The sequence below is a fragment of the Apodemus sylvaticus genome, chromosome 13, assembly GCF_947179515.1.
Source record: "Apodemus sylvaticus chromosome 13, mApoSyl1.1, whole genome shotgun sequence".
Classification (NCBI taxonomy): Eukaryota; Metazoa; Chordata; class Mammalia; order Rodentia; family Muridae; genus Apodemus; species Apodemus sylvaticus.
This window is the reverse complement of record NC_067484.1, coordinates 39,721,523-39,743,479: the sequence shown is the minus strand read 5'-3', so window position 1 is coordinate 39,743,479 and position 21,957 is coordinate 39,721,523. Positions and strand designations below refer to the sequence as shown.

The following is a 21,957-nucleotide window of genomic DNA, read 5'->3' as shown; positions in this document are numbered from 1 at the left end:
TTTGGTTAAAGACAGATACTAGGAAACTCCATCTTGATTCATGATGAATCAAGTCGCATGGGAAAATGTCGCCAGCTCATCTAGCTTTTCTAAATCTTACCACCACCACTAAGGCGACCCGAGGGGCCTTTGGGCAGATAGGAGAATACAACAGGACATCCGAACTACAGAAAACAGCCAATACTCACCCACACAGCGAACTCCCGTATAATCCAGGTTGTAGCCCATGGGACACTCACATCGGAAAGATCCATCAGTGTTGATGCACTGACCATTTGAGCAAATGCCTGGGCTTTCAAGACACTCATTGACATCTAAAATATAATACTCCCATGAGCTTACTCATATAAAAAGATATGCTAAGATATCCACAGCTCCTGAGCACACATCTAATATGAATGGAACACATACTTCTTTTGTCAGAAAAACAGATATTTCACATATCAGTATAGTCATATGATACACATTATATGTATGTATATATATATATATACATATATATATGGCTCATAAACTATTAAAATCATTCTTTAGCTATAACACACTATAGGGCATTCTAAAACTAGCATGATTTATAAAATAAATGAAAAATTTATCTATTTTTATAAAATGTGACAGTAAAAATAAAGTGTGCCAATGCCTACCTTCCCGGGTGTCATGGAGACTAGGGACTGTCCCATGGCCATAGGGACACAGATCCTGGAAGGCAACTACAGAGAAAGAGAGTCTCCGTCACTCAAGAGCTCCATTTTAAGAAGCAGTTAACGATGCACAAATCCACCCTTAACAGGAGTGTGTTCTTTTCCTTTTCTTTCTTTCATTTTTTTTTTCCAGTCTGGTTTTTTTTTTTTTTTTTTTTTACAATAGAGTCTGAAACTTGCACTGTAGACCAGGCCTTACAGTCACTAGATTGGCCTGCTTTCTGCCTCCTGGGTACTGTGGGTAAAGGTTCACACAACTGTACCTGGCCATTTTGTTTTGTTTTGCTTTGTTTCGTTTTAATAGCCAACCCTGAGCAGACTCAAAGAGGATATCTGATCTTCTACTAGGGTACCACCAACCTGGGGACTCTGTCTCTGCCTAACACCAGGAGGTCCAAAAACTTCCCTGTCCTTTATACATAGACACCACTTCTAATCTAGGGACCCTACCCAGGGTGATCTCACCAGGAGTTACTCTGCAATCCATTGGTGCTGATGGATCTTTTGGAGACTTTTGGGCCATTGTGTTGATTTAGTTCTCAGAATCTTATGTAACATTATGAGAACCAAAGCCCATGAAATTGTACCAACATGGGATCTTCTTATCTCTGTCTTTCTTTTTGATGGTAAAGATTAAACTCTAGCCTTGCTGGTGTTAGGACTACACTCTATTGCCAAGCTACTCTTTGGTGCATTCAACTTGGGACTTGTGGAGCTATGTGGAGGTTAGTTTCCACCCTCTTCTTGCCTCTTCTGCCCAGGCCTCTGCAGTTAAAGTCTTCAGGAAGCAAGTAGTGCTAATGCTTAAAGGGAAGGGAAATGGGTAGTCTCAGTGCACACATGTTGTATGTGAATGTTGGGGGAAGTCTTGCCAAGTGGACCACCGATAGAGTTCTATATAAAGGTATAACTTCTCCCTCCACACACTCTCAACACAAAGTTCTCTTTCTTTCTTTCTTTCTTTCTTTCTTTCTTTCTTTCTTTCTTTCTTTCTTTCTTTCTTTCTTTCTTTCTCTCTCTCTCTCTCTTCTCTCTCTCTCTCTCTCTCTCTCTCTCTCTCTCTCTCTCTCTCTCTCTCTCTCTCTCTCCCATTGCTCTCACCTTCATCATCTTTGGGGCACAGCTCACACGGGTCCCCCCAGCCCTCGCCTGGCATCTTGCTGCAACAGCATTTTGCTTTGGTGGTGTTGAAGGCTTTGGGTACAGAACACTTTCCGTTTTCAAAGTTGGTGAAGCAGAAGCTCTGGCGAGTGTCTGATCGGAAAAGCAAACAGCACAGCTCCTCACTGTTCTTTAGACTGACAGAACAATATGGCTACGACTGGTTCTGACCAAACGTTTCTCAGGGGCAGGACACAGGGCACACATGAGCTCAGTAGTTAACAGGCCTGGGCGTTCTCCGTGGCTCACTTTCATTTGCTAGTTTAAACTGATCCGTGTACAAAATGTTATTATATCTAAAATGTTTTTATGATGTGTTTAGGGATTTGTAAAATCAGTCTCAGTTGGGAACATGATTCCCACAGTCTCCCCCTTTCACTGATCCATTAAAGCTGTATAAAAACAATGAATTTAACTTTCAGTAAATTAAACTATGCCCGAGGCAACTCCTGTACTGATAAATAACAACCCATGCCAGTAAGGAAATAAAAACAGTACAGCGAGACAATTTTTCTTTTAGCATAAAATCAGAGAGTATATATTAATGTTAACAGAGTGTTCTATGGGCTGTCCGTCTGAGACGCTCCTGAGAAGTCTGGGTTGCAGTTGTCTATGGTCTATTAGGAGTAGACCGTATTTTATCATAAGAAAGCCCTAGCACAATGAAGAAAGACAGTGACAGAGGTCAGTCCACCGCTTACCGAAGCATCTCCGCCCATTGTCAGACAAGACAAAGCCAGGGGGGCAGATGCACTGGAAGCCCCCTGGGGTGTTGGTGCAGGAACCAAAAAGGCAAATGTTGGGGTCCTCATCACATTCATTTATATCTACAGAACAGTAAGAGTTTGTTAATCAATATGCCTCACTACAGTTGAAAATAATCTATGTGTCCATCCTGCAACAGTCATTAATTAAAAGATATTTACTAATGGAACTACAGATGGCACTATATATGTAGTGAATTTACCCTTTTAAGGTAATTTGTTGCTTTAAAAGTGAAAGACCATATCCAACTTCAGCCAGCCACATGTCAGAGTTTCCCACGCCCACCTCCGGGTCATGACCCTTGAGCATTATGGGTGGGACTTCACTGTCTATCTGACATGACTGGCATACATGCCTCACAAACTCAGGGTACTCAAAAGGCACTGACACACAGACCCCCCCCCCCTCCCTCAAACACCTCTTTAGGAAACCCAACTGGGGATCCCTCTGGCTTTTTGATGCCTACAGTCCAGTGTGTAGCCTCCTGTTCTGTTGTTACCTTCTACACAGCTTCGGGTAACACCCAGTTACTTCACTAGTGTCTGCATCTTTTCTCTGCTCTTCTCTTCACACTGCCACCAAAGTTATCCTTCTAAACGTGTGACTCATTGTACTGGATGACCCAGGTCAATGGAAAGAGACCATGAGACTCTCATTTCTCAAAGCCCAGAGTGACATTTTAAAATAAGGAATCTTTCCCACTGGTTTTCAGTCTGTCTGTCTCTGTCTCTCTCACAGAATGTGTGTCTGTGTGTGTGTGTGTGTGTGAGTGATGCTTATTTAGTGGGTTATTTTATTCAAGAGACTAAATACTACAACTTCAAGAAAGTTAGCATGCAATCCCAAGGCTGTGCCATGTCTGGCTCATGTTGTGCCTTCTGCTCCTACTGTGATGTCTGGCACATGCTTTCAAATTTAATTCTTTAAAGATTTAATAAACGAGTCAGATCACATCTCTTCTTAAAAACTCTGTCCCTAGTGAAATGGTCGCACAATGTTTACAGGATCAAGCTCAGCCTTTCCGTGCTGTGCTATCCACTTCCAGAGCGTCTCTTCCGGTTCTGTTTTATCTTTGATTAGTAAATTCCTGTCCAACACCTAGGAGGCACTCTGGGTGACCGACCCCTGACCCCGTGTGGTTGGTGTCTGTGACATGCCATCTCACACTTGCCTCAGGTTTTTAAGGCGTTTTTACATCTCGGACACACCTAAAGTTCAGGGCTCGCCATGGTATACTGTAAGGACAGCTTTTCGTTTGTTTGTTTGTTTGTTTGTTTGTTTGTTTTTTGGATTGTTTTTTTTTTTTTTCGAGACAGGGTTTCTCTGTGTAGCCCTGGCTGTCCTGGAACTCACTCTGTAGACCAGGCTGGCCTCGAACTCAGAAATCTGCCTGCCTCTGCCTCCCAAGTGCTGGGATTACAGGTGTGCGCCACCACCGCCCGGCAGGACAGCTTTTCAAAACAGGTTTATTCACAAAATATGTCTCTCCAGTTAGACAGGAGACTCCACAAAAGTAAAACCTTCACTTTTGTGTGCCCACTGTTATATATTAGAGCTGCCACATTCTCACCGGCATATCTGTGGGATGTAGATAGGCCTTTGTGTATGTGTGCACACAACTATGTATGCATTTGCCTCTGAGCATGACCATGCTGAAAGAATCTCATCTGAGAAAAACTGGTGGAAGAGATACTAGTTGGAATAAAATGAGTATAGGGTAAAGTAATTTAACTAAAAATGAACTTTTCATAGGAAGATAATAGTCCAAGGAACATGGTTCAGTTCAAGAAATACAATATGAATGAAATGTAAACTGAATCATAGACATGGGTGCTTTCAACAAGTCAGAGGTACCTATGATGCTACGGCAAATGCACATTTCTATTCCCACAGCACTAGCTTATGCGCAGCTGTTGTAATCACTCCGTACAAGGATGGATGTGGATACAACCATGAACCAAACTGGAACTCGAAGACTAAAACTGATGACTCACTGGGTAGAGACACTCACCGTATGAACATGAAGAACACATACCCCACACACAAATACACATATACTAGCTATACATGAATACCATATACACACACACCATACCACATATACACAGACATATACCATATACTACACACACACACACACCATACCACATATACAATATACTACACACACACACACACACACACACACACACACACACCATACTATTGTGGTTAATACTGCTAGTTTTAAAGAAAGGGAGAATTGCTTTGTTACTTTCCTGTAAAATCATCTGTGTATATATACACACAAATAAAAATTCCTCTTCCATATCACCTCCAAACAAAATTTAACCAAATGGCAGAGATAATCTTAAGCTTAAAGAACCTTTTTGCCAAGTTGATTTGACTATTTGACTGTGTTTTTATTATTTTGGCTAGTAAAATAAGACCAAATCTTATAATAAACTATATACATATTAACCAGAATGAGTAGGGATACTCATAATACCTAATTACTTGGTCTGAAACACAGTTCAATTCTATGAAGTCCATAGCCCTTTCCCCTTTGTAACTGTCTCAAATATGAGCATCAGAGCTGTTTATCTTTAGGATCTCAACAAGGGTGACTGAATGAAAGCCTCAGAGACAAAAGCATCCTTTGTGATCCTTTCGTGCTAGCAAAGCCTTGCTTAGACGCTCATGCAGCAGAAACAACTCACAGATCGTGAAATCAAGTGTGCTGTGCAGAGGTCGCTCGCCCTCACGGTGTCTGCGGGCCATTCCAAGACCCCAGCTTCAGTAGAAGACATCAGCTTTCCAAAGGGATTAATATTTTCTACTTTTGTATAAGTAGCGCCTCCCCAAGAGGGGGGAAGTCGAGAGAATCATCAAGGTTTCTGCCTCATATTTTCATGAGCCTGGACACCTTTAATAGCTATTTTAAAATCATGTGCCAGAGATTACACATTGTAGACATTTTTAAAATTTAGTGGACAGTCTTTCCTGACATTTAGAACACAGCTACAGAGTATAATGAAAATCCCTTGACTGGCAGTAAGACTTCTGTTGACGAAAACAAGGCCTCATTTCCTAAGCTGCTAACCCCACCATTTTTGATGGTTCAATAAAACAGATGCAGGCAGCCACATGTTTAACCCCGGAGGCCAGCATGTGCACAGTGGCTGGGGTGGATGTTTCTTTTTCTCCCCCGCATCTCATGACCTCAGAATGAACCCGATCCTCACCAATGCAATTTTCGCTTTTCACTTCATATCCGGGGGGACAGATGCACCTGAAGGAGCCCTCCAGATTCTGACAGGTCCCAGGAGAACACGAGCCAGGAAGTGCGACACACTCATTAGTATCTATAGAGAGAAAGGAGACCAAAAACAAAATAATGTAACTCAGACATGAGACAATCGTTGCTGTCATCTGTCTGCTGAATGACAGGAACATAGATTCCACTCGGGCCCTCTGATCTGCTGGGTCACTATAGACAAAGACATCCTGTCACCCCTCTGATATTGTAGCTGGTTCATAAGGCTGTTAATCCTTATGATGCATTCTGTCATGTGTATTTATTGAGACACAGCCTCAAGCACTACCCCCAATAAAAACTCTCCCTATGATGTCTTCCCAACTGCAAGTTAATATCCCGACACAGGTCATGGCAGCCGCGCGATCTGATGATAAAGCGCGGATGGGCCGAGTACGCCTGTGGGGGCTCATACTGTCTCACCAGGGAGAGCAGCTTGAGTTCCTCACCGATACAGTTTTTGCCGTCTGGAGTAAGTTCGTAACCCTCGTTGCACAGACACTTGAAGGAGCCGATCTCGTTGAAGCACCGCCCGTTTCTGCACACCTGGCCAAAAAACGAGCTGCACTCGTCTATGTCTGCAAGCAGAGAGGAGTCAGTGCTTCAGGGGGAGTACCGTGTTGACACACTGACAAAAGGTCTACACTGCACTCTAATATCAGAAAAGAAAACGGCACATGTTTTAAGGACAGAATCCCTAACAGGAACATGGAGGGCCTCCTCGGTTTTCAAGGGCTATCATTTAGACATCTATAAACAGGTAAAGTTTTATGGGCTTAAGGTGAATCTTTCCATTTTTTTTCCCAATTGGAAAGAATTTTTTTGGCAGAGGAGACAGGACTATGGAACGTAACCCAACTGAATAATTTGCAGGTCTCTTACCTGTACATAAGGATCTCCCACACATGACAATGGGAATAGACTGGTGTTACTCTTTTTTTTAAATATTTACTCCGCCTCCTTGGGGACCCTCTCCAGGATCTGTGCCCCTGTCCTATTTGTATGTCATTGTGAGGCAAAAGCTGAAATCCTGTATCAACCATAGTTGTGGTTTGAGGGTTTGTCTCAAAACCTGCTTGCTGTGCTTTTTATTTTTTTTATTTTTTATTTATTTTTGGTAGGGAAAGGCATACAGGCTTTTGAAGCGGATAGACAAGGAAATTTTAAGACACAAGACATATGTACGCAGAAATCTGCAGGGGCTCAAGTGTAGATTAGGAATGAAGTCATACAACTTGTGATGTAACATGGGAATAAGAGAGAGTCCCTCTCTATCTCACCAAGAGGGGACAGAGAGCCTAAACTACAAATCAGTCTTGATTCGCTTACAGGTGCCTCAGTGACCTTTCACCCTGACAGACTGGATTTGTAAGAAAGGGCTGGAAACAGTGCATGGACTCCAGATAAGTGAGGGCAACCAACGCCTGTAGGCAACCACAAGGTTTGCAGTGGCTTTGCCTGTTTTCTGGCATGTGTGTAAGTTTGACGACAGAAGTCGCCTATGCTGTGCTCTTGGCTTTATTTTTTTCATTTCGTACATTCTGTAGGGATAAAGGAGGACTGAGGACAAATGGACAGAAGGACTTACCTAGGCAATCGTTGTTGTGAGTAAGCTCGAACCCAGGATAGCACAGACAGTTGTAGGACCCGACGGTGTTCTTACAAGTCCCGTTTCCGCACGGGTGCCGCTCGCACTCATCAACGTCTACCAAGAAGAACTCAACCTTTACCCAGAACATTCACCTGCAACATTTTCTTGCCCCCTCCCCCCACTACTCATTACTTAGCTCCTTCTCAGAGAGTGCTAGGGACCCACCTTTATCTAATACAAAATAAGAACGTGAAAAGGAGAGACAAATTGTGGACTTACAAAATAGCACACAGTTTAATTTCTTATGTGGGTAGGAGAGGCATGTCACTGGCAGAGATGTTGCAGAGAACAGGCTTGCTTGTCAAATATTAAAGCATTATTAACACTTGTTAAGGAATTTATGTATCTTAATTTCATAGGGAAAACTTTAGCTCCTTAGATGAAATAGTGAAATCCAAGTAGGAGTTTGTTTAGAATTTAGTCATAAGTTTCCCAAAAATCCTGGGATGAACAGCTATCAAGGTTATCCTAGATAGGAGACAGAGGGTCTGAAAGGATTGCTTCAGCACAAGATACTCCAAAACCAAGTTCTCAGCACAAAGAAGACTTATGTGCCCCAGTGTGTGTGTGTGTGTGTGTGGGGGGGAACATGGAATAAGGCACAAAGACAGGAGATAGAGGACAAGGAAGAAGGGGAAGGAAATGAGGGAGAGGGGACAGGAGCATTTGTCTAGGAGAGGGACAAAGGACTCCTCTTGTTAGAGAAGAGACAGCCATGGCCCATAGGTTGGTGCCTTAAAAGGTAAAGGGGAAACCCATGTTAGGTGTGGTGATTTATTTTGATTGGGAATGTTACCAGGGCAGCTCAAAGTGGTCATTTGATTGCTTGACTTCAGTGCTTAGAAACCTAGACCTTGGTAGTCAGTCTCAGGTGGAAGAAGTGGTCAAATAAGGGGACAGACCTTGGTGGAATGCTTTAGGAATGCGATCTGACAGATTTTGTCTTGCTTGGGTTTTTTTTTTTTTTTTTTAGCAAGGCAGAGGGAATCAGGAAGGCTTGCCAGAGCCATGGTTGTCATGCTTTGTCTAGCTAGAGTCTCTTGAAAGCCTTTGTGCTGGGAGGCCAGCCTGAGGAGCCACCACATAAGGGGCAGACACAGCTCTTTAGGAGGAGAGCAGATTATACTCTCTGAAAGAGTATAGAAGGAGACTCCTGTGTCTCTTGTAAGCAAGCATTCCCATAATGTGCATGGACAGGGGACCAGAACTTGTGATATCCTTCGCATAAGCACCAGTTAGAGATTTTCCCATCACTCTGGGGCAGCCCATGGGGTGGGGAAGGTGCACTCAGGAAGCAATGGGTAAACTGAGGCTTTCGCATCCTGCCCCTCATTGCACAGATACCCCATGAAGGGAACGATCCCACACTATTGAAACCCGGCTTTAACATTCACTCATCAAGCAACTGGAATCCCCACAGACTGGGTGCACAGCCTCGGCGTTTGCACACAGAAAATGCGCTACATCTGAGTAACCAAGTTTTAAATTTAATGCTCCTCTTTCAAATATGAAGCCTAGAGAGGAACTCTGGCGGAGGCCCAGGCCCCTGCTGACACCAGAGTCAGGACAATCTGGCAGTCCTAGCTTCAGGGCACCCTCCCCACATGACTTTGGAAACATACTAACCCCTGACTCTCATTTCCTTATCTAGACGTTATGTTGGCTCTTGGGAATTAATTTTAAAGACTCTGGTTATGTTCACTTCTGCAATCATGTTAAGAGTCCTAAACTATAGTCTATATAAAAGGATGTGTATTTGCATGGTGCTTATGTTAATATGGTCACCCTTAGTACCCCTTTGCTCTCCAGAATGTGTTGTGCGGGCGATTTCACCTAGCTTCAAGTATTCCTGAAATGCACATCATCTCTTAGAAACTTCTGGAGCAATATGCTGAGACTTGCTGAGCATTTTGAGAACCTACTATGGTATGCCTCTGCTTGCCAATTTTACATCAAAGTCTTAAACTGTTTAGCATGGCAGAGATGTTGTAGTTGCTGAGGTCATGGGATGATGGGATGGTACCATCATCGTCCTTAAGTCCCAGCCTCACATCCCTCCCTGGAAAAGAACACCCTTCTTACCCATGCACATAGTCTGGTCTTGAGAAGCCTTAAAGCCATTGTTGCAGATGCACTGGTAACTCCCTTGCAAATCTACACACAGCCCGTGACTGCAAACATTCGGAATTTCCAAGCATTCATTGCGATCTAAAACAGAAAAAAAAAAAAAAGAAAGAAAGAAAGAAAGAAAGAAAGAAAGAAAGGGACACAAGTTCTACATATCTGACTTTTATTAAGATTCCTTCGTTTTGCACAGATGCGGTTCTCTAACCTGCTATTAATTATTATAGATGGGCTGAGAATCAACCAGAACAATGGCTGACTGAAAATAAGCAAGCCTTTCAAGTACTCCCCTCCCCCCGCCCCCTCCCTGCTGGTTTCAGTCATGCAAGTTTTGTAGGTTGACTGGGACCTCGAGGATTCTATTTTATACCATAGAAATCCACCGAAGCAACCTCTTCTCTCAACAAATTAATCTGAAAGTTACGGTGGGAGCATTTCAGCGTGAGCAATAGACTGAGTTAGACAGACTTTCTAAAGTCATCCTGAAAGTATGCTGTGGAGAGAAATACTCTCCTTCGAGAATACTCTCGAAGGAGCTCTTCGAGAACAGGGGACCAACGGTCTGCTGTGGTTGGTGACTGCCAGCCTCTTGCTTACCTACACAGGCCCCGTTGGGGGAGAGTTTGAAGCCGGCCGCACACTCGCAGCGGTAGCTGCCGGGGCTGTTGATGCAGTCTGCGTTGCGTTGGCACAGATTCTCGCCATTGCTGCACTCGTCGATGTCTGCAAGAGCAACAGGTCCAGGTAAACAGCCGCTCACTGCCGCTTTGGGGATCACATTCGTGTCCTCAGCCCTTAAATACGGCACAAGAGGCGGCACAAAACTGGACGCCCACCTAAAAGCCACGTATAAATAGCAAAGTCTTTGGAGGGTGGATGTATATGTCTCAGATTACCTTCACAGACCAAGAGCAGGTCGTTGTAACTGAAGCCTGTCGGGCATTCACAGCGGAAGCTGCCAATCTGGTTAATGCACACACCGTTTGCACAGATGCCTGGAATCTCTTTACACTCATCAATGTCTGAAATTGAACGGATTTGGTAAAATACACATGATTCTCTGCTAAACGTCCTTAGCACCTCACCCCATAATGGCGCTATATGTACCCTGAAACGGAGATACAAGCTCTCTGTTCAAGTCAAATACAAACTGGCATAAGCGGCCTTGTGGTTTCTGAAGAACTAGAGACCACAGAGTGGTTAGTTTCCCTAGAGAGCTTTAGAACAGTGAAGGTGGTTTGTAAGACACAGCAAGCGACCTTAATGGGCAAAGGAAAGTGACCCTCTCGCCCTGGTTGGGGAAATTGAGCCCCAACCACAAGTTCTGTGAGGTCACCCAAATAGCTGCCATTCCTCTGATAAAGCGATGTCTCCTTAAGTTGATGTATCTCGATATAGACATACATACGCTCAAGTATATTGCTTCATAGAGACTTAAAATGATATTGCTTAAACTATGAAGAAAAAGATTGAATTTAGCAACTGAAGTCTGTTCAGAAGGAAGTAATTTATCTGAAAAGGAATTCTGTAAATTCATGAGATCACATGAAGGGGATGATATAAAAACATACTGAAACGTTAAGATCTACTTTTGAAAAAGAGTAACTAGCAATTAAAATAAGGTGCAGGGCTGGGGAGGTGGCTCGGTCTTGTTACATAAAGCATAAGGACCTGGCTTTGCATCCCTAGCAGCCACATAAAAGTCAGACACACTGGCATTTATCTGTAATCCCAGGGTGGATAGGGGAGGGGTGAAGAAGGGAGGGGCGGAGAGGGGAGGGGCGGAGAGGGGAGGGGCAGGGAGGGGAGGGACAGAGAGGGGAGGGGCAGAGGAGGGAGGGGCAGAGAGGGGAGGAGCAGAGAGGGGTGGGGCAGAGAGGGGAGGGGAAGAAAGGGGAGAGGCAGAGAGGGTGGATCCCTGGAGCTCCTGGCTAGCTTCCCTAGCTGAATAAGGGACCTTTAGATTCAGTGAGAGACCCTGTTTCAGAAAACAGTGTGGAGAGAGATGAGGGAAGTATTCAGATGTCAGTCTCTGGCTTTTAATAAATACGGGCATACACATACACATGTAATCACGCACATACACATACGAGGCATATCCACACCCCCATACACAAATGAGATAGATTATTTAACCATGTAAAACAGCATGACGAGGGAAATTCACATTTTTGCCTGGTATGCATAGAACCTTGAGATTGCAAAGTAATTATCATAATTTAATTGCTAGGCTAGGCTGATAAAATTTAACAATTTTATTAACACTTGGTCAACGTATATAAAGCATGGTTTCTCGGTTTATTAATGAAGTACATTAGCCTGGAATCCAGGTCATTTGATACTTGTAGTACTGTTGTATTGAGAGTACAAAATGTGATATATATGAATATGTTTACATATGTACATATATACATTCCCAAATACAATGGGGACAAACTCACCAACAGCTTTTCCTGTGTGGATGTCAAAGGTGAATCCAGGAATATTTCCACATATAGTTTTAAAGTCAGCTGTGGAACAGACACATTTAAAATATCTTTATGCCATTATTTTCATCAATAAGAAGAGTGTTACATTATTCATAACTAGTCTGGGCATTCTCTATCATTAACTTCTGATCGATCTGATAGCGGAAGGTAAGCAACATATTTAAAAAGGCAAATCTTCTTCAGCAATTGAATCATCTTTTCCCCTTATGATGAAAAGGCTTTAATGATGGTTCAGTCTGGGCTGCTGAGATGGCTCAGGGGTAGAAGCTCTTATTGAGGCAGCCTGGCAACACGAGGGGAGCCCTGGAATCCACGTAAAATTATACAATATATAATTTATTTATTTGTTTACTATACAATTATTGATAAACCCTGAATTTCAAAAGGCCGTGACTGCACAAGGCACAAATGTGTGGAAAGGTTTTGCAATGGAGACACAGGTCAGAGATGACCCATGAATGAGGTAAGATTTTTGTCTTCTTCTTTTTTAAACATGTCTACCTGCTGGGATGTGAAATTTGAGAAATAAATGAAACAATTTGTCATGAGATGAAATAAAATCTGTAAGGGTTATTCTTACCAAATCAACAGAAACTTAAATGGACAGTGACTTGTTTTCAATGGCTGTTATGAAATATGTATGTACAACTCCACAGACTACAGTACTAGAGTGGTAAAAATGGATATGACATGTGATTCTAAGTGCCATCAATATGAGAATTGCTCAATCCAAAGATTCTAATAGACTAGCCACTTTCAGGTCTATCTATCTATCTATCTATCTATCTATCTATCTATCATCTATCTATCAATATCATTTATTATCTACCTATATCATATCTCTATACCCCTCTATTCTCTCTCTCTCTCTCTCTCTCTCTCTCTCTCTCTCTCTCTCTCTCTCTCTCTCTCTCTCTCTCTCTCTGCCTGCCTAGAGTGGCTCACACATGGAGTGGCCCCTGCTGCTGTTGACAATCTCATCTTCCAGAGGAGTTATCAGAAAGAGTAAATCCCCTGCTTGGGTTACACAAGTGTCAGGTCAGGGTTTTGATTTACATAGAGACCAGTCTCTCAAACCTAAGGCCTTCATTTCCTGTCACTGAAAACAAATGACATTTATTTTCCCAAACCAGTAATCTTGAACTTGACTTCTGGAGCTTTATAACTGAGAAGGGTAAGGATGCCTCTGCTTCCTCTTATGGAACAGAGATGGGCCTGAGAACCGGTCAAAGCTGCCTCGGTGTGGAGGGGAAGTGCCCCTGCCCGATTCATGCTTTGTTTTTTTAAAGAATTATTTATTTTATGTATATAAGTAATGAGTACACTGTTGCTGTCTTCAGACACACCAGAAGAGGGCATCAGATCCCATTACAGATGGTTGTCACCCACCATGTACTTGCTGGGAACTGAACTCAGGACCTCGGGAGGAACCCTCAGTTCCTGAGCTAACTGCTGAGCCATCTCTCCAGGCCCCGACTCACTCTTTGAAAGCTTGGTCTCTAGCTTTATATCAAAGCTGCTATTTTAAAGCTGTGGAGCATTCAGAGGTTGGGCATTCTAGGTGGAATTCAGCCCGGAGGGGCTGTCTTTAGGGGTCACCCCTGCTTCTGCCTCCCGCCTTTGTCCTCTTTCTCCTGGTCTACACTCTACGCACAAACTGGTGCTTTAAACTTCCGCTCCTCTGGAGCAAACTGCTCTGCTTGGCTTTTGGCCCCATGGTGGGATGTGACTTTCAGAAACCACGAGCCAAAATAAATCTGTCATCCCTAAGAAGGGTCCATCAGGCATTTTGTCACAGTGACAAAAACTGTTGGCCACACCTCTCTCCTTGAGCTTATGGTCTCACCTTTATAACCAACGTGTTGGAATGTATGCTGTGCCAGCATTTGGCAACGCATGCACAATCAGCTTCTGATCTCCTCTCTGTTCAACTTTAGCTGTCTGTGACTATGAAAAGTTTCCATTCCCTAGGCCATGGAAGGTCTATATGAAGAGTAATTAAAAGGCACGTGGTCGCTATTCTGGTCTTCGTGATGGATCACATTTTAATTCAATGGAATTTATGCTTGTAAAAGATCGCCCCCTGCTGGGCTGGAGACAGGCCTAAGAGGTAAACGGTACCCGCTGTCTGTTCTGCCATCAGTTCCCAGCACCCACGTGGCAGATCACAATCATCTGTAACTCCAGTTCTTGGAGATTCAATGGCCCCCTTCTGGCCTCTGCAGGTACCGGGCACACAAACACATAAGGGAAAACACCCTTGCACATACAACAATAAAATAATTTTAAAACTGTGGTCATGTAAAGGTTCCTTGTGGGTTGTGTGGAAAACTGCACAAGGAACACATTAACGAAATGTCCTATGCAACTTATTTATGAAATACTTTTTTTAAACATACTTTTCCAGCAAAGTTCATTAACAAATAAATTTGCCAAAATTATTATACCTTCCATGCTGAACACAGTGATAAATAGTAGTTTCTCAAATTCATATGATGGATAGATGGATGGATGGATGGATGGATGGATGGAGGAAGGAGGGAATGGCTAGTCCTGTTTGATAATGATTATAAACTGACAAAGGCTATAAACTCTAACAATGATGCCTGTTTTAAGATTTGGAACATGTCTCAGAAATTACTGTTTGGCTCCCAAAGCGAGTCATGTCATTTAGGAAGTCAAGCTTTTGGGATCTCTCTCTGGGACTGAGCCTCTCTGGTTACAGGACACACCCACTGTTACAGGACACACCCACTGTTACAGGGTATCTCTGGCACAGCCTCTCCTAGAGCGTGAACTGCAGCGGGGCTTACCCGTCCCTGGTGTTGGGCACGGCTCGCAAGGTTTGTTCCAGGCTTTGCCGACGTTGTACGTACAGCAGCACATCCTCTTTGTCACGTTAAAAGGCAGCTCGTTTTCACAAGTGGTCCCGTTATAGCTCCTGTAGCAGAAGCTTTTCCTCATGTCTACATGGAGAGAAATCGGTCAGCGAGGCAGCCAGAGCAGCAAGCCGCGGTTAACCAACTTGTTCTTAGCCAGCTTTTTCTGAGTGATACAATTCTGGAAAACATCTATCACGTTCATTGTTTTCAGATGGGACATCTCCTCCTTTTAGGCAAGGCATTTTCTGGATAATTTTTCACAGGTGACAATATTTTGTCATGTATTTCCACTTAATTGAAAAAACATTAATTATTTGAATTGAAGAAAAGAGGTAACTGTTGAAATTTACGTGCCCTCCCATCTATACAGATGCATTTTGACAAACACAGAGAATCAGAATTATCTAAGATCTGTAACTCTTTAATGCTTGATTTTTTTTCCCCTTAAACCTCAGATTTACAGGGCAGCGGTTCATAGGACTCTGAAATGCTTCCTCACTCATAAAGATTTAGTTTCCAGACTTTCTGGACCAGCAATTCTGAGAACGAAGTGCCGCCGCCGGTGCGAAGCCAGCGACCTTGGGCGGTCGTTAATGTCAGTGAGGGCTACTGACCCATACAGTTATGACCTCCGTTCACTTGCATGAACTCGGGCGGGCAAATGCAAGTGTAGTTCCCCAGGGTGTTGTAGCAGGTTCCAGGTCCGCAGACGCCGGGATGGGCAAAGCACTCATCGATATCTACAACAGGCAAGAACGTCCATGAGTTAAGATTGCTCTATGAATTTATATAGTGTAGCTTACTAAACAGATCACAGGTGATTCCCTTATTTCATGTTTGTAAGGTAAGACTCATATATATATATATATATATATATATATATATATATATATATATACCCAAATGATGTGTTTACATTTACATGCCACAAGAACACATTTCTTTAAGAAGAAAAAAAAAAAAGACAAAAAGCTCCTAACCCTAAAAATACTATGAATTACAAAAATAGACTAAAGAGGCAAAACCAGATTTGCCTCATGCCTGTATACATTTGTGGAAATTCCCATTCTCCAAGAAGAATCTCTTTGAAGTCTGGTTTTTCCCTCACTATGCCATTTGAATTAAAATTTAACAGCAACTTTAAACTGAATGCAGACTATGAGATCCTTCTTTCAAATTAGAAGCCTTCTCACAGGTTCTCATTGCAGGGTAGCTACTGGTTCTTTTTCTTATTAAATCACATTTCTTTCAGATCCATTTCACTAACAAGTTAAACTAGAGGCTGTAACAGAAGTGATAATGGCACATTCTTAATATTCAGCTCTAGAGACAGCCTCTCATTCCACACGAACACTGATGTTTTACCCCCAGCCAGAACTTGGAGCAATAACAGTCACCTAAAAATAAAATTATAACTGGTATATGACAAGAGTTGGAGGGAGAATCTGTGTGACATTCCAACTTTTTTATATTATATCCAACATTCAGAAATTATTATATCCAACATTCAGAAATTATCAACCAATATTAACTTACATTCAAGTTTGCCGGTTCCTACTTAAAATGGTCAGTGTTCACTACCTTCATGTTGTAATTGTATTTCCAATTTTTGGTTCATCAATCATTTTATTCAGAAAATTTTGGGGGGAAATCATTGCAAATGAGCCACAGATTGGATCTATCACTATACAAATGAACAGCATTGCTCCAAAAAGAAAAAAATAAAAGCTATTAACAGTTTCAACAGAGCCCTCTCGAAGGATGCAGGACCACAAGGGGAGACAGTGTGGTAGGGAGCAGTCAAGACTTCCTCACCTTCACAGATGCGGGTTTCCTCACTGAGGTAGTAACCCTGTGGGCACTCACACTGGAAACTCCCAAAAGTGTTGATACAGTTTCCACCCTGGCAGAGTCCTGGTAACTCCTGACATTCATCAATGTCTACAAGAGGAGACAGTCCATTAACGATAAAGATCATGACCAAAAAGTCAACATTACAGCTTTCAAACATGACATCTTGTAGGGACCACAGACATCTGTGCACCTCAAGGAATGAATGCCCCGAAGTACTGGGTTTATTCTGACTGCTGTGGATTTTCTTGCCTTTGTTGCAGGCCTGCTGTTCTCTGAGGAGAGTAATGGGAGCAAGCTGTGGGACAATGTAACGAGGGTTTCTCTGCACAACAACTGAACACCAGATGCTTGGAATGGATGGCTACTTCTTGGTAAAACTGTTGCTTAGCATATGTGTGACAGGACTGCCTACCTGCAGTTCCACCCATGAATCCTGGCATGGCTTCACAGGGACTTTTGTCCCAGGTCCCAGCTTCCCTCTAACCAGGCTATTTATTTAGCTTATTTAAGCCTACGAGACATCCGGTGATGAGCTTACCTTCTAAGATGATCGTGATGGGGTTCGGTCTAAAGCCTTCGCCTCCAGGACACAGGGTATAATACTCAGCTGCAAAACAATGGAAAGTGAGCAAGGGTTGATTCCTGAATCCCAGCAGTTGAGGCAATCACTGCCAAGCCTCAGGGGTGTCTGTATTTTTCTGTGTCCTTTTAAACACATTTTCAATAATGTATATCACATTTTATTCCAAAATATCATTACTTCAATGAATTGCGGTAGGATAACAGAAGCCATTTGTTTATTTAGTTTTTTTTAAGAAAACACTTCCTTTTAGATAATTCATATCACAATTATTTGGCAAGTAAATAAAAAAAATGCCAGGAGTCTATGGTACAAAGGTCTGGGTTCTGTTCATATTAGAACACATGTTTTCTTTTAAAGTGCTCTGTGACTGACTTCAGGATACACTCCACTTAAAAACCTGAACTAACAACCTCCAAGAAGGACTGGGAACATCCATCATCTGTGATCTCATGCAGAGTTGATATTATGACCGTTCAGATTGGATTGTGGTTGAGATGATTTTTAAAAAAAAACAAAAAAAGAGAAACATAATAGAAAAAAAATAGGAAGGACAGAACTGAAATTCCTTTTCTATAAAATACTCTTGGCAAACTTCAGTATAATCATTGACAAGAGTCCAAGGCCACCCCTCCCACTGCCCACAGTCCAGGAATACAATAGCAACTTGTTTCTAGATCCCGGAACAGAAGTTTTTCCCTTCCTCTCTGTTCCATACTTACTGCTGTTGACAGGGGGACACGTCTCGCAGGGGTTTCCCCAGGCCTTTCCCAGGGAGCAGCAGCAGGAGGAGCGACTGACACCCACCCCGACCTCTGTGTTGCAGGACAGACTCCCGTCTCCCCGAGGACCAAACTTCAGGTAACAGTTGCCCACGCGGTTGTCTGCAGAGCAACAGAAGAACTTAAAGTGGCCCCCACCGTGGGGAGAAATTCTCAGGAAGACATTTCAAGGACAAACTTCAAGATTCTGCACGATGACAGGGAAGGTACATCCTAATTTCCTAGCACAATACAATTTCTTGTTATAAAGTTTGGCTTTTAAACGTCACAAGATCAAGAGATGGTGACGAACTGCAGTCTCTAGAAAACACAACGATTTCCATATATTTGTGGTATAAACAAGACAGTGAGGCAGTTCTTAGTTGGGGACACTGTGGACATTTCAAATAGTGTGAATAGAAGAGAAACTGGGTATTACTAATCTGCTTTGTGAGTTTGTGAAGTGGAGACACACCTTGGAGACATACAAATGTAACTAAGTCTGTAACATGTTAACAATCTCAGTCTGCCCTTTCACCTGCACCTTCCAATAGTTTTATTTTAATTTTTGCTGCAGGAAATATTAAATAAGGTCGACCCACCAACTCTCCACGCGGGTTCTGACCATGCTCCTGTGCTCCTGCTGCCACCAACTCTCTGGAGCTGTCGGTCTCTAGGCCTGCAAACTCTCCGGCCTCAGCTGGGCCATTTCACTTGGCCGTCCCTCTGTTAGCCATCTCTCCGGTGGGGACCCGGAGTTCCTGTTGCTACCACGCAATGCCCATACATCCCATAGTGGCTCTGCCAGCTCACCCCCAATTACCCAGTAGAAACATGACTCTAAATGCTTGGTTAGTTAGCCAATTAGATTTATGTATATTTAAAAATCACAATTACAAGAAGACAATACAGTAAGTTAAGAGTCAATTGATAACGATAAAAGCTTTATCTCAGTATTTCTAAACCTTATAAAAACTTAGTTATTTGTGGCTAGTAAGCGCCATGCAGGCCTGTGTCTGAAGCCAAGACTATCCTCTTCTCTTCTCCTCCCACGACTTCTGTCCCCACAACTCCTAGCGCCGCCTCCCCTTTCCTGTCCAATCACAGGCCTTCCACTGCCCTAAGATGATTGGACAGGGAAAATTCTGCAACAAATCTTCACTGGGACATTTGCAGATTGTTCAGTCTGTCAAACAACATCTCTCTGAAGACTGCCTGTCTCTATTGACAGTTATCATCTTGACCCCTGGCTTTAGACAGTACTACTCCTTCCCCCCAACCCCACCCATGACCTCAAGTTCAAAATTCTCTCACCTTTCTTCTGTGTTTTAAGCCTTTCTGCTTATTTCTTTACTAGTTATTTCCAAGTCAACATGCCAACAAACAAACTGGATACTCCTTCCTCCGTCCTGCTTCTCCCCACAGTCTTAGGGGTTTTCAAGCAATGGGACTTTCCATGGCTTCTTTCAACTGTTCAGCCTTGCTGCCATTTCCAACCCTTTACTCTCACTCCCCTTTCACACCAGTAATAATAAGGGTTGAATAACTTTATCTTCAAGATGTATCTGACGACTGACGTCACCACTGCCTTTTCCCCTTAGCATGAATTCCAAATATCAGTGTCCTTTTAAACTTAGATTATTGCAATGGTTTCCTATCTCCTATCTTAGTTTTCATCTTTGGCCCAAGTCCAATCTGTTTGTGCCTTTGTAGCCAACGTAATTCTTCAGAAGAACTGTTTGGGGCCAGGCCACCCCCAAGAGGTCTCATCCCAACCGGAGTATTTTGAAAGTTTTTATGAGTCCACAAAGTACCTTTCACTTCTGGCTGCACACAGCACAGCCATCTGGCTGCTTCTCATTGTTAATACTTCATTTGTTTCGGCTGCCAAGTCTTGGGTACAGAGAACCAAGTTAACTCACGGTCCCTCCCCTGTTAGGTTTGAATTCATTCAACATTCCTTCCTTTCTCTTTTCTCTTTTTCAAACCTTCATTCTCCATTCCTGTTTTTCTTTTCCTGCTGGACCATTCAAATGACCTGCTAGTAGCTTTTGCATGTGCTCTCATAAAAAGTTTTTAATGTGTCCATTTAAAATTTTAATAAAAGACCTTTGTGTCGTGTATCTGAGATTTAGTGTCTAATCACATTTGCTCTGTGAGCAAGCTGTGTATGAATTCTATGATGTCAAAATGCTTATAATTCTTGTTTGTTTTGAGATGAGGTTAAACTCTAATACACCATCCTCCTGCCTCAGCTTCCTGATGGCTTGAATTGCATTTAAAAAAAACACCTATACAGTTTATTAAATTGGTTTCTTAATCTGTATTGCTACAACTCTTACGCGCATCTGCTGAACAGTCAGTGTGTTAATATTTTTGGTATATGAAGCCAGACAAATTTAAGATTGATAGGTTCTTCAGAAGATCATTGTTCTTTATCATCTGTACTCAGCAGATCCTTTTTAATGGTTTAAAATAATTTTTGAAATAGAGTTTATAGAAGAACAAATCTACACTGAAAAAAATCATTGATTATTTTAGTAGGGAATTAGTCATTGTTCATGCAAATATCTACTACCTTCTTCCTTGGTTTTGTACTCAGAATTGTCCTTTGCATTATACTAGGAATCACCTAAGGGAGCAGGCTGTTTTTCTTTAAAAGAATCATAGCAAACACATATAGTTCATTGTCAAAAGGTTAAATATTCAATTTTATGTGATTCTATTTATTTCATTTTGCTTTCACTTACCAACGCAACCCACGCCAGTGGGGTTCAGCTGGAAGTCAGGCGGGCAGTTGCACTCATAGCGACCAGGCGTGTTCACACAAAGACCATTGACACAGTTTATGGGATCTGCGCACTCATCGATATCTGTGAACATTTAAGATGTCTGTGTTAGCATCTTTACTTCGATATACAAAGTGCTATTCCAAGGAATTGAGCAGACCTCGTTTCCAAGGTACTAAAAGGTCATTGTGAAGGACTCAGCTAAGTGATGAGTAAGACTCGTCATAAACCCAAAATAGGTTCTGTAATGGTAAGGATTTTATGTATTCAAGGTGCATTTCTATCTCTCTATCTCTGTATCTCTCTCTCTCTCTCTCTTTCTGTGTGTGTGTGTGTGTGTGTGTGTGTATTTGCAGAATGTAGGGGGAGACAAAAGTATTATACTATATAGTCCTGACTCATTAGAAATTTGCTATGTAGAAAGTCCTGGAATTCATTGAAAATTGTGGTATTTTCAACAATGTCATTTAATATCCTAATATATAACCAATAACTAAAAGTTGCAATTCTGAGGAAGAAGAATTAAGAATCCAATGAGAGCCTCCACAGGTTCAGAATGGCTATTCAGCCCATGTAGAGGCTCACTGAGAGGTAGAGGTTCTAGTTAATTTTATTATGTGATGGCTCTGATCTGCAAGGCTGTTTATAGTAAATTTTATTAAAAAAACATAGTGTACAGTAAAAATTCACATATATACACATATGTGATTACTATTTTTGTTTTAAATAATGAAACTGCTTATGTAAAATACATTTCAGTGTAGAAAGTGAGTGTACCAGAGTGCACTTTTCTCTTTTGGAAATACAGACAGCGTAATGGACAGACATTTTAAGAAAACTTCGAGGTGTTGATATGTGCAGCAAGGAGTACTGCGGCCAAGCACTGAGAACACAGTGGATCCTGG

General features: G+C 42.4%; 1 protein-coding gene across 1 annotated transcript in view; it reads right to left on the bottom strand.

The window, feature by feature from the left end:
* Fbn2 (fibrillin 2) overlaps nucleotides 1-21,957 on the bottom strand; it is a 213,492-nt gene that overhangs the window by 29,528 nt on the left and 162,007 nt on the right. The window contains exons 36-52 of the mRNA XM_052155291.1: nucleotides 21,014-21,136; nucleotides 18,225-18,386; nucleotides 17,461-17,529; nucleotides 16,884-17,009; nucleotides 15,683-15,808; nucleotides 15,000-15,152; nucleotides 12,139-12,207; nucleotides 10,594-10,719; nucleotides 10,295-10,420; nucleotides 9,656-9,781; nucleotides 7,511-7,627; nucleotides 6,372-6,500; nucleotides 5,852-5,971; nucleotides 2,564-2,689; nucleotides 1,803-1,955; nucleotides 645-710; nucleotides 189-314 (exon numbers count right to left, since the gene is read on the bottom strand). Coding sequence (XP_052011251.1) covers nucleotides 189-314; nucleotides 645-710; nucleotides 1,803-1,955; nucleotides 2,564-2,689; nucleotides 5,852-5,971; nucleotides 6,372-6,500; nucleotides 7,511-7,627; nucleotides 9,656-9,781; nucleotides 10,295-10,420; nucleotides 10,594-10,719; nucleotides 12,139-12,207; nucleotides 15,000-15,152; nucleotides 15,683-15,808; nucleotides 16,884-17,009; nucleotides 17,461-17,529; nucleotides 18,225-18,386; nucleotides 21,014-21,136 — 2,043 coding nt within the window. The remainder of the gene's footprint in view (nucleotides 1-188; nucleotides 315-644; nucleotides 711-1,802; nucleotides 1,956-2,563; nucleotides 2,690-5,851; nucleotides 5,972-6,371; nucleotides 6,501-7,510; nucleotides 7,628-9,655; nucleotides 9,782-10,294; nucleotides 10,421-10,593; nucleotides 10,720-12,138; nucleotides 12,208-14,999; nucleotides 15,153-15,682; nucleotides 15,809-16,883; nucleotides 17,010-17,460; nucleotides 17,530-18,224; nucleotides 18,387-21,013; nucleotides 21,137-21,957) is intronic.